This window comes from Mixophyes fleayi, chromosome 7, assembly GCF_038048845.1.
Source record: "Mixophyes fleayi isolate aMixFle1 chromosome 7, aMixFle1.hap1, whole genome shotgun sequence".
NCBI lineage: Eukaryota > Metazoa > Chordata > Amphibia > Anura > Limnodynastidae > Mixophyes > Mixophyes fleayi.
In genome coordinates this window covers 10,591,653-10,604,885 of record NC_134408.1, presented here as the reverse complement: position 1 = coordinate 10,604,885, position 13,233 = coordinate 10,591,653, and the positions used below count along the sequence as shown (strand labels likewise).

Genomic DNA, 13,233 nt, shown 5'->3' with positions numbered 1-13,233 from the left:
TGTTGAAATGGTGATTATCATGATCAGTCAACTATTCCAGTAACAGACAAGAAAAATATTATCAAAAAGTGATCTAAATTTCAGTTTATTACCTTTTATCCTGTGCTTTTGTTTCCACCAAAATATGCCAATCACTGCTACAGATAGCAACAAAACCACACTGATACAACCAACAATAATGCTCATAGTAGACATTTCATCTGTAGGAATGAAATAAAATAATGGTGTATGTAAGTAGATGGTGAGGGTCTCATAAACATACCAACATGTTCTCCTTTAATGTGTCATCACACATGGTTCAAGCACTGTAAGTAATAAAAAAGTACCAAATACATACTGAGTATCAGGAGTACCTTTATAGACAAGCTGGAAGTCTTCCTGAAGAGGTTCTAAAAGAGAGACATGTTGGACTCTGCAGGAGAAGGTTTTATTCTGGTGTTCCATATGTGGTGTAATTTTCATAGAACTAATTACCCAGTAGGTGCCATCTTTATCTTGTTGTGGTTGGCCCATGATTTGATGTTTCACTATCACTTCATCTGAAAGCCAGAGTATAGCAATATCTGGAGGAAAAAATCCAGCAACTTTGCAGTGCAGGGTATTCTCTTTATTTATACTGACATCCTTGTTGGGTATCAATATAACTGGTGTAGCTGTAAGGAGCAAAAACACATTTTGTTAGTGTGCATTTTATATGGTGTTTTATGTCCACTCTTTGTGTAAACCTTCATCTCCCCACACTACTACTGAGGTTGGGGACATTCCTCTGAAACCCCTTCTGTTTGCACAATGCAGCAAGGTCCCTGTGCTTAATGGTAGTGGTGACTCCTGCTGACCAACTTCTGTAATGACCCAGGAGTTCGGAGGATCCAACATACAGCTAGAAATGACTCCTGGTAGAATGGACAGGGCACAAGTCCATTCGGGCGCCACCTGTCACTTAGCCTTGCACTGGATTAATCCCTCCTCCAGTGCCACAAAACAAAGGTGAAAGTAAGAAGATCTCTTTGGGTCACATTTAGAGGTGGATACATCTCTGCACCAAACATATGTAGGAAAATATACACATCAAGAAAGCGCACTTACATGTATCTCAAAATGCGTCCTGCTCAAAAACAGTGGTATTTGTAGCAGATGTACAAATGTATCTACTTACACCCTACTGTGGTGAAGCGATGAGGCTTGGCTTTGTTCATTTTAAATGTGAAAGTCACATTACTCTATTTTTACACAATATAATAATATAATGAAGTGTCATATACACAAGAGAATAGCGTCTGGACTGTTAATAAATGAGAAAGTCGCATTTTCCACATAAAATGTAATATGTTATAAATATAATCACAGATATATAATACAAGTTAAATTGAACTAAAAACAAAACTCAAATGGTAATGTAAATGTCAGTTAAGTAATGTGAATAAACGGCCTAAGCTATATTATATAACACTAATAATTATAGTATAATTTATGTGCTAAACTGGAGGGGTCAATACACAATCATCCAATCAGAAGTGGCTAGATAGTGCTGCTGATCTCACCATCATCACCAGCCCTTCAATACCCCCAAGAGATAAACCTCCTAAAAGGCGTTAAAATATATTGTGTTCACTGGAAATGTGAGAACGGATATGTAGATGCAAACTACACCATTTGATCGTGTCAAACAAAGCTATATAGTAATGCTGTTTATTGTATCAGTGCATTTGCAACAAATTAAATTAAAGCAAACAAAATTATTTTCTAAGCTGCAGCTTGTATAAACAATTGTACACTTGTTGTTAACCAATAACCTATAGATAACATATACAAATATATGTCAATGGTACATTTGTTGTTGATATATAGCCTTTGAATAAAGCCTTTTAAATACAGTGTGCACAAAAATGTCAATGGTATAAAATAGTACACCAATTGTCAACAATGACAAAAGCATAGGAATGGATAAATAACCTGGATGTCCCACTCGGGTGTAGATCTAATGAGGGAGACCTCACTTCCACAAGACAAACGCCCCATAGACCTCACCTCCCACTCACAAGGCGTACAACAAACAAACTGAAATCACAGTTTGACACACATTCCAAAAAACAGAAAAAGACCAAAACCATAAGAGGAAGATGAGGAGTAAAGGCCTCTAGGTGCAAAAACCAAGATATTGAAATAAGACCAATAAGTGATGGGATCAATAACCTTAGTACCTTCCATCTCACCAAACCTCAAAAAAACAGTACTAGGAAAAGATTTAAAATTTGTAAATCCTTCTATAGGCTTCTTTCTTAGGGGTGTTCTTGATTAATGGAGATCTCCCTTTCTGCAATCATTAATCTCATCAGTGCGAATGAGCAGGATTCTAAAGACTCATTCCATGCCAAGTAGGTTTTATCAAAAATCTTAAATCCCTAGGAGCAATCTTGTTCTCTACGTACGCTGAAACGGTGGTGGCTTCCCACCAATGTTTAAGCTCTAATGTGAATAAATGCTCATATCTAAAAAAGCTGACACAAAAGATGTTTTCATTGATTTGGGGTTCTAAGACCCTGTCCTTTTTAGAGAATGTCCCGTCTAGTCTGACAAGTTTCTCTACCCTTTGTAGGTGTTTCATACCTAAAGTTAAGGTGAAAACCAACAACTCAAGGCAAGTACATCTGATACACATCAGCAACCACGGAGATACCTAAGGAGACTACAGCACTCATATAAGAAACCCTTAAAGGGGTAAGTCTCCTAACTTCCCGTGCTGCTACCGTTTGACCACAGTGGGCTTGCTCTCAGCATATACTTATGTTTACTGACACTCCAAATTGCTGTTGGAATAATGGGATCCGCAGTTGTGGACAATCTTGTGATTTTATTGATTAAACCAGGAAGGTTTGAGCATATTTGTGACCACACTGTTGAAATAATTTTGGAATGACAATTAATCTTATTTGAGGACAAGTATTTCGCTCCCACATAGGAAGCACACGGACACCGGATCTATCACCAATTTAGCCTTACTAGATCTACAACCGAGTGGAACATTAGTACTATTTTATACCATTGACATTTTTGTGCACAGTTTATTTAAAAGGCTTTATTCAAAGGCTATATATCAATAACAAATGTACCATTGACATCTATGTGTATACCTTATTTATAGGTTATTGATTAACAATAAATATACAATTGTTTGTACAAGCTGTAGCATAGAAAAAGTTGTGTTTGCTTTATTTTAATTTGTTGCAAATGCTCTGATACAATAAACTGCATTATTACATTGCTTCGCTTGACACAAACAAATGGTGTACTTTACATCTACATATCCATTCTCATATTTCTGCACCAGGGGACACAATGGGCTGGATTCATTAATGGACATATTGTGTGCATAATTTGCATAACGCCAATCAATGCAAGAAACAGATTCATCAAGCAACAAATCTCCAGATATGAACCAAGATTATTCTGGTCGCAAGTCGTTTGTGTAGCATAAAAAGCTACGTAACATGGACATGCATCCAACCATGGATATCATGCACTGAGGTCAATACAGACTACAAACTTTAGAGAACTCAATGAAATGTTTGTATTTAAATAGATGAGTTCCTTTGACTTGCTTACTATTGAGATGCGATTAGTTTATTTTTTAATAAATATTATACTGAGTATACTGTGCACTGTTGTTAGGTACATACCACATTATTTGGATCTAAATTATATGGATATATATATATATATATAAATATATATATTTATATATAATTGCAAATGAATAAATATTAATAATATGAATTTATGTTAATAATTATTAGCAACTGTCCTGCACAGTAAACTCAAGGTTGTTCAATAAGGAGTCACTTTAACTCAATTCATCAGAACACACGGCAACTAAAATCTACTGCACATAAAGTTTTATTATAATTTTATGTTTATTAATACCCATTTTGTAAAATATTAATAATGCATTTAAAATGAGTACAACAGACACATTACATTTGAAAATAGAGATGCATTGTTATTGTGCCACGTAAATTTATAAGTACAGTTTAGCAAAGAAATAATACACATTTTTGCACTGTGTAAGACAAAGAGCAAACATACCTCTCTAGACAAATATACAGTATACACAAATACAACAAAAATAGCCATCTAAATAATCACAAATAATCTCACTAGACTCCCAACAATTTAGAGAGCATCAAACTGTCTTTTATAATGGTGTGTAATGAGAGAAGTGTATGGTCCGCTGTGGTATCAGATGACGAGATCTGCAGTTGTGTGCTTGGCTGGGACTTAGACATGACCCCGAGCTGGGGTAAGTGTTGCCCATGGTTTTACTGAAATTACTGCCTACACCAGAGTATGAATCATAGATATCCTGAGGTAAACGCCTACTTTGATTAGCTCACAGCGGTGTCCGCCCACTGCACGCCCCTTTTTACTCTGAAGTACGTACGGTGTTGTAAGTGGTGTTTGTGCTCGTATACGCAGGTACTTTCACTACTTATTCATTTGTTTCTCACTGTTTTGCTCACTTAACGCCTAGTTTTGGGTATGGGCAGTGTAGTTTTGCGCACAACACGCACAAAATCGGCAGATACGTCCCTTGATGAATCAGGCCCAATATCTTTTCATTTTGCCGGAGGGCTGGAACTCTTCTCCCCTAACCATTTCTCCTCCACGGCAGCAGATCTGTGACTTTACCTGCACCAACAGGGAGTGCAGAGTCACAATTTTTCAATAGTTTTAGCTTCTAAAAGTCATACCTGGTGATGCCTCTGCTTCTAGTTTTGTTGCAGTTATATGAACCCACCCTCACTGTACTCAGGTTATACTTACCTGCCCCTCTCCCACCTCATTTCTCCTCTTCAGGTATAAGAGGACGCAAGTCAAACAATATGCACTTTTGTTGCACATGTGCATGTGAACGGAACCACACAGAAATAAATTGCTATTTACTATAAATCATGGCTTAGCGAGAGTGATACTGGCTTAAATTGTGGTTGCAGCCACAATTTTCTTTTGCATTTGTTTAAACTTTTCTTAAGATATTAGAACTGTGATTATGGTTTCAGGATAACCCGCTGCATTTTCTCTGTAAGACGACTTGAGACTACTCTAACTCTATTATCAGATCTCTTCCTCTCTTCTACACACAATGTTGGATGTTTGGCCATGTGATAATTAATTGCAAGTCCTCTTTCCAGCCCCCTCCACTGTCTCATCATTTCAATATTTCTGAGTAAATCCGAAGACCATTAATCTACATTGACGATTTGTGGATAGTAGACTCACACAAAGTGAACTCCCCAGTAATTTCAGTGACATTATAGCAAGCTTAACTGAATTGCTATGCTTTTTGTCCTGTGCAGCACACTTTCAGCCATCAACAAATAGATTCTAAATCTTTTAGGTTATCATATATATTGTTTATTATTACCTTGTACATCTAATGAAATTTTCTTCTCCATACGTTCTGGACTATATATAACCACACATGTGTAGGTTCCTCCATCAGTGAGAGTAGCATTGGCCAGAGATAGCGAAGCGTTTCCATTCCTTGCAGCTTCGACACTGAGGGAAACCCTGGGCTCATTGATCATACCTTTGTTGTCATATCTCAGAACAATGTCTCTCTGGAAATACCACAATACGGCAAGGAGGTTAGGGTCTATCGGTGGTTTATCCACCGAGAAGGTGCAGGTGAGAACCATGTTGGATCCATTAAGTGTCCGTTGGGGTGAAGGAGCAAAGACTTCTAGGGCTGCATCTGTGAGAGATACTTATATTAATTAATTATATTAATATTAATATCCAAAAACATATTCTAAGTCTCAACTGGAGCTAAATGTGTGAAATAAGTAATGGTCCAAGATAGGCCTGGTAGGTCCAGGATAGGAGCATGGTCCATGATAGATCTGGCATGTTCCGATGTAGCAGATGAGAATATCATTGAGATTTCTTTTGGTATTCTACATAAACTTGGCACTGTATATGATACCTATGTATATGATGGCACTGTATATGATACCTGTGTGACTGTTTATTCTGTGTCACTGGACCATACAAACAATTATATTGCAGATGTCATTACAAGGTTTCAGAAGATAAAACAGCCATGACCATGGACACATCTGCTGAATCCTTTCAGTTAGTAATACACCAACTGCAAATTGCAGCAATACTCCTAAATAAATAAGTTTTCTTTCATTACCCATTACATCTGTTGTACACCTCATGGCAGATATATTCTTTCACAAGGAGACCACGGGTAAAATGTGCATGTCTGCCAACTACTGTATATTCCTGAGATCAGCAACCTGTTTGGCCACCCGGTTTGTCTACTAAGTTTCTCCATCAATGTCTGAGCAGGCAGAATTATTATATGGGGAACAACCATGCTGTCTTCATTTTCCAAATCACATACAATTATTTAACCTCTTTGTGAAGGGTCGGTTTTCCTCATTTCATGATTCAGACAACGTTTTGGTGCTTGTTTTATAGGAATTAATTTTATATCTTTTAGTCTACACCATACTTTCTGACTTTTTTGACATCCCCTCCTGGAGGATGTGCTCCCCTGCACAATGCCACATTTTGCAACATCGGACAGGGTGAGCGATTCGCAAAGAATCATGTGACCATAGCTCCTGCCTTTTCCACCTCACTAGGAGAGTGGGCCAGATGAGGGAGGGTGGGCTTCTCTCAGGGTAGTCGAGGAGGACTCCACAAAATTCAGGAATCTCCTGGACATTCTGGGAGAGCAGACAAGAATGGTCTGCACAAGTGAATTGTATATGGTTAAAACAGACAGAGCTTCCTTTTCATAGAAAAATATGTATATTTTTAAATTTGTATTCTGCCACAGTCATTCATAATGACACTTGAGTCAGTTGGGCTTATTTACTAAAGTGGTGCTTTGTGCCTCAAGTGTGCTCAGATTCATAGCAACCTAACAAAGGTTATAAATAATTTATAATTAGGTTAGGAAAATTACAGCTAAAATCTATTTGTTTGCTGTAGGTTATATTGGATTTGTGCATATTATTAAATAGTCCCCAGGAGGGGCAGGCTGGGCTGGGGGGCAGGGGGGCACCAGTCCCATAGTGGGCTACCTTGGGCTGGGTCACTGGGCCACCTGCATTTTATTCCTTTAAAATGTTCCTATCAGGCTGCTGAGTCAAGTCTTGCCCCACGGGCTAAAATTTGCCAGTTGCCCCCTGGTCCCCAGTCTGTTAATTCCAATTTCAAGCAATATGTATAAAAATCTTCCCTGTGCACTACATAAATGAAATACTCGGTTGTATTTATTTAACCAATGCCCACTATTGTACAAAGTGTAATAAGTAGGACTGTTGTCGTCATACATCACTCATTGTGGGATTCATTCATCAAACAACCAAAATAAACATAGCATGCGTTTTCTCAAAAAACGCACGTACACGCAGCCGATTCTTTGATAGCTCTGGGGTCTCTGTGTCTGCTTGTACACTCGGTCTCTCCAGCAAACTCCCCTCTCAGACCTTTTTCCTTCCCCTGCTGCTGCCACACACATTACTGGATCCCAGTCACTCTCACTGCTGTTTTTCCCTTCCTTTTTGTCTCTCCTCTCAGCTCTGAGTCCCTGCAGGGGATGACCTTTGCTTCACCCCGCTTTTCCATGGCAACATGATGTCCTGGCTGCACAGCACAAGACAGCCTTGCTGCACAATAAGAACAATCTGTTTTTAAGATCCTAGAACAAACATTTTCAATTGCAATATATAGCATTATACCAAAGAAGTTTGGGTGATTGGGCACTCATTCATATACTGAGCTGTCAGAAATCCCTGTGGGATGTACTGAAATAAACCACAGGAAGCAATGAACATTCACGGCATAGATCATAATTGGATGAAGTTAACCAGTTTCAACCACAAATTAAGTGAAGCAGCAAGGGAATATAGACCCCTGATATAGTGCTGTTTCACAGACAGAAATTACATAGCTAAAAGTAAGTCAATAGACCTAAAGCAGCATTAAATCAGACATTACTGAAGTAAAAAGAGAGTTTAAAGGGGTCCCAATAATCTAGTCTGACATCTTTCTTAGAAGGAATCTGAATAAACTCCAAGTGGACACGGTTTTAGATGTAGCACGTAAAAAAGTATACTCAGTGATTGGCACAATCAGCACTTGGGAGATGTGGCATTGTCTCCCACAGGGAAGTACAATGCCACAATCAAACACATTTGTATAGAAAGGGTGGGATACACTTAACACAATGGGGTTTGCAATTTTTCACCAAGTCGTAGTGCAAATCACTGACAAGTTTGGTGTAGGTCCCAGTTTGTGCGTTTGGCGGCAGCACCTTGACAGGGAACATAGGATTAGCAAAAAAAGTACTGTGGATAGACACAAAGGGCTGTGCATTAGCAGCCAATGGGACACTTCTACTGTCACTGCAGCTAAAGCGCAAAACACCTCCCTCATTCTGGGTCGTGCTCAAGGTTATGGGTGAACAAATTAAACCTTTCAGAACTTTTGCGCGAGGGGTGGAAGAGCGAACTCACAAGTTTTGGGGCTGGTATGTTGTAGTGCAGTTTTGGTGACACCATTTAAATTAGTCTGAATAAAAATAAAAGTTTATTTCATCATGCACAAGTGTTGTGTATTTATTTCAATGGGTGAATGGCATATTAAATTCTGTAATATTCAGTGCTTTAATAGGGGCATCAACTTATGAGTGTCTTAACTTTTATCAGTATAATAAATTGAAGGGTGATGTCTGGTTGGCAATTTACCAAAACAATAACTCTATTATGAAACTGAAAGTTAGAGAGCTGTGATGTATTATTTATCAAATGTAGCTCAGGGTCCAAGATGGAAAAACTGTTTTAGCAAAGCTCTTCGAGGCAACAGGACCACAATATATAAATAAATAAATGATGATGATGGAGTTTTGTTTATATGTATATTGGACATGGTTCTGTATATGTATAAATAACCAATACAGAACCTAGTGAAAAATTGGGACCATTTGTTGAAACATTATCTGAATAATACATATAATTATTTGATTTATTTCTAAATAAAAGAACTGATAAAGCAGCACAGAGGCACAGTGGTTAGCATTGCTTCTTCAAAGCACTGAGGTCATGAGAACGATTCCAACAATGTTCCTATCTTTTGCGAGCTGTATGCTCTCCGCGGGTTTGCCTGGGTGATCTATTTTCTTCCACACTACAAAAATATACTGGTAGGTTATGTTGGTTTCTGACAAAAGGAGCCCTACTCTGTGAGCGGGGTAGGGAATATAGATTGTAAGCTCCAATGCGGCAGGGACTAATGTGAATGACTACATATCATTTGTACAGCGCTGCATAATATGATTGGTGCTATATAGATAAATGATAATAAATAAATAATAATAAAGGGTGATATGAAAAAAATAAATGTTGAATTTTGACGAAAAGTTGAAAAGCTTTACGTGGTTCACACAAAAAGTGCTTTAACTATAGGACAACTATAGGACAACGTGTCACAGAGTTTCCCTATACATAGCATTTTACAGGTCATGAGTTCAATTCCCGACCATGGTCTTATATGTGTGGAGTATGCGTGGGTTTCCTCCAGGTGCTCCGGTTTCCTCCCACACTCCAAAAACATACTAGTAGGTTAATTGGCTGCTATCAAAATTGACCCTAATCTCTCTCTCTCTCTCTGTGTATGTTAGGGAATTTATACTGTAAGCTCCAATGGGGCAGAGGCTGATTTGAATGAGTTCTCTGTACAGCGCTGAGGAATCAGTGGCGCTATATAAATAAATGGTGATGCTCCTGATGATGATATCTGACATACAGCACAAGATATACTGCTTGGGAGCGGAGCTTCCTGCATTACATTTATATAGCAAGTGAATAATGCAGTGTGCAGACTGTACTCTCTTCCCACAGTTACGTAGTGTCCCTAAAGGTTCAATGGAAACTATTAAATTAAATAGTTAAACTGACAACTACTAACAACTGATAATTCCTCTTCTTATTACTAGTAAGAGTAACACTTACATGTCTGATGCAGCAGAAGCAGCAGAAGCAGTAATCCCGGCCGTGCCATGTGTACAGTGTTCTGTCTCCAGGAAATAAACTTTACTCTGATCTTGCAACATTCTGCACAAACATTTAAAAATTCCATCACCGGACAAAGATCACATGACACATGACACTGACCTTCCCTACAGATTGTAACTTCTGTTACTGATTTCTTTCCTGGCTGTTCACAATTTTTCTAGCATCTGCAATGGTATATTTATAGCAGAAGTAGGCAACCTGTGACTCGCCAACAGAGCATGCTGGGACTTGTAGTTCCACCACAGCTGGAAAGTCCAGGGTTACCATCTTGTTAACTTCTCCAAAAATGGAATGACATTGGTCAATGTGCGTATTTTATCATTAATGGAGGTCAATTACGAAACGCAAAAACAAACTTGCAGAACCAGTATACGTGCTGCCATGCCCCTTGATTTAGTGCACCTAGATATCTACGAAAGTGCATGGTTTATGAAATGAGATGGTCGGTGTTTGTAGATGAGCAGAGATTTGCACAGGACAGAGGAGAAGTTGGGGGGAGTGAGGGCATTCTTGCTAAGTATGGAGCAGGTTCACCTCTATGACTACTGCAGAAACAAGACACGGGGGTGCCGAGGGCATAGGTTTAGGTTTGATTCTTGCTGTGTGGTGGTCACATGGACATTTTCACTGCACAAAAGGATCTTAACATTTACACATAGTTGCCTACTCTCCCAGAATGTCCGGGAGACTCCCAAATTTCTGTGAGTTTTCCCAGACTCCCAGGAGAGCAGGGCAACTTCTTGCACCCTGCCTACTTCGCTAGTGAAGTGGGTGGGGACATGGATTAGTGATGCGATTCACAATGATTTGCGTCATCATAGCTCCTGCTGTAAAAGGCTAGAAATGGAGATGTTTAGCTGAGGGGTGGGGCCTAATGATGCGATTCTCATGGCCATAACCCTAAATGATTCATATATGCTGCAGTGATGTCATACATACAGTATATTTACTAACTGTTTTTATACATGTTTACAAATACATTACACAACGTGAACCATAAGTCCCCTGTTTTAAGCTTTGTTTTGTTTTTAACAGGCTTTCATAAATAGCTCACTGTGTATGAGCTTCTTCCCCTTCACAAGACCTTTACATACTTAACTATCTTATCTAAAAATAAAGAGACGGAGACCTAAGTAAAGTGGCTAAAGAAGGTCACAGTTTTATTAATTAAATTTGGCGGCGGAGAAAGAGCACTGAGGGACAGCTACCAGACTGATACCCAAAACCAAGCATGGACCTGGCAAACCGCTGAAAATCCACTTAAAATGGAAATATCCCTTAAATGCCTGGCTGGCGCTATCCTGGTGTCAGAGTGACTACACCCCCTGTACACTCACCATGCCCTCCCTCACCGGGCCGAACAAGGATCCTCCACACAGAAGGGCCAAGAGTTACCGTTGCTTCGAAGGTGACAGAGACCTGCGGCCAATCACAATAGCGCCGTATGCATCAGCCGATGATCGCAGTGCCTTCCTACCAACTGTGCCTGCTGTGTGGCGAGGGGAAAATTAGGTTAAAACAGGCTTAACTATCACACCAGCACCAGGCGTGGGTGGGTAGGATCTTGCAAAGCAGAATGAGGCAAACCAGGAAATAAGAGGACCTATTAAGAACCCAAGACTCTCACATGAGACTTTCATTGGTCGGGCCTGAAACCAAGTTAACCCCTTAAAGGTAAGTGTAAGCTTGAATGCAAACACTGTCACTATTTAATTGCGTTCATCTATAGGGACTCTCTTGTAGTAATCCACACATGACATCATCCCTCTGTTCTTTATGTTCATGTGTCATATAGGCTCATAGGTTGATCAGATAGATCGTATCACTGTTATCAGGTGAGTTCATGTTACACAATAATAATGCAATTGAAAGTAAACCATAAAATGACACAAGGATATAAAAATACACTATGGGTCTGATGATCAGTTTCCAGCAAAGCACAGACATCTTCAGACTGATGAAATCCTGGAACAATATGCTGAAATACAAGGATTACCAACAGGAGTACATACTTCCCCCCAAATTGGAACTGTCTTCATTACAAGCATCAATTTTGTGCATTAAATACTTTATTACATTACCCAGAGTGCATCAGGAATTGCACTTCTCTACTGAAGGGCAAAAAGCACGGGGAAAACTGTTCACATTAAAAGTTATGGACGAGACCCAATGTCTGCCAACTTCAAGTCGTTTTGCACAGTGGGAATGGCCACAAGTAGGAGCATCCCTAAAAATGTGGCCTTTCCTCTCCTTTATCTCAATGTAACCTGAATCCTTAGTCTTTCTGCACTGCTCTTGTGTGATTACTCTGTTCTTTGTCAATGAAGCATTCACTCAGCTCAACTCCTCACTGTTGTTTTTTTCTCTCTTTACAATTGATGTTTAATAAACTTTTCTGTTTTGCCTGTGTATCTGTCGCTGGTGAAAACTGTCAGTGCAGATAGTATAGCCAGTTAGAGGACAGAGATGCAGATTCTGTGATGAACAGAACAAGACCAGACTGAGCTCTGGAAAGAACAGAATGTTGTGTTATAGAACCAGAATGGCTGAATTATATACATATCAGATACCAAGTGGTCCAGTACCTCACATCTGTCACGCACCAAAAGCACACTGAATATAGCACGGGTGACCACTGACTGGAGAAATAGAGAACGGCTGAGAGTACGGAGAGAAGATTATGTATTACCTAGTGGGAAAGGAACTTCACATTTTAAATTTGACTTCCTGTGTTATCTAATGCTTAGAATTCTTGACCTTTTCTTGTCCTTGTAAAGATATAATAATTGCAGTAAGCTAAAATGTTGGACTTTCCCATATTTACAGGATGTTGACACTCAACATTCTAAAAATATAAAAAAATGAGACCATGAACAAGTGATTTTCACACTGTACAATATTATGATTGTGGATGATGTTATCGGTGCAAGGGACTTTTTTTTTTAGTTGTACAGTTTTCCCTCTTTATCTCACCAGCTTAAAATACAGGCCTGAACTGGCATTAAACTTAGAGTGACAAAATACCATATCCTGGAATTAATATACTTTCATGCACTTTTGTGCTCCTCAATATAGCTATGAGTGCTCATTATAAAAGGGAGTGTGTGTTATACAGAGGAGTGTGCATTATAAAGTGGAGTGT

The 13,233-nt window shown here is 39.0% G+C and overlaps 1 protein-coding gene across 1 annotated transcript in view; it reads right to left on the bottom strand.

The window, feature by feature from the left end:
• Nucleotides 1-10,112, bottom strand: part of LOC142097316 (uncharacterized) — a 46,217-nt gene extending 36,105 nt beyond the window's left edge. Inside the window, exons 1-4 of the mRNA XM_075179051.1 lie at nucleotides 10,029-10,112; nucleotides 5,423-5,752; nucleotides 354-653; nucleotides 93-200 (exon numbers count right to left, since the gene is read on the bottom strand). Coding sequence (XP_075035152.1) covers nucleotides 93-200; nucleotides 354-653; nucleotides 5,423-5,752; nucleotides 10,029-10,077 — 787 coding nt within the window. The 5' untranslated portion in view covers nucleotides 10,078-10,112. The remainder of the gene's footprint in view (nucleotides 1-92; nucleotides 201-353; nucleotides 654-5,422; nucleotides 5,753-10,028) is intronic.
• Between the last annotated feature and the right edge of the window lie 3,121 nt (nucleotides 10,113-13,233).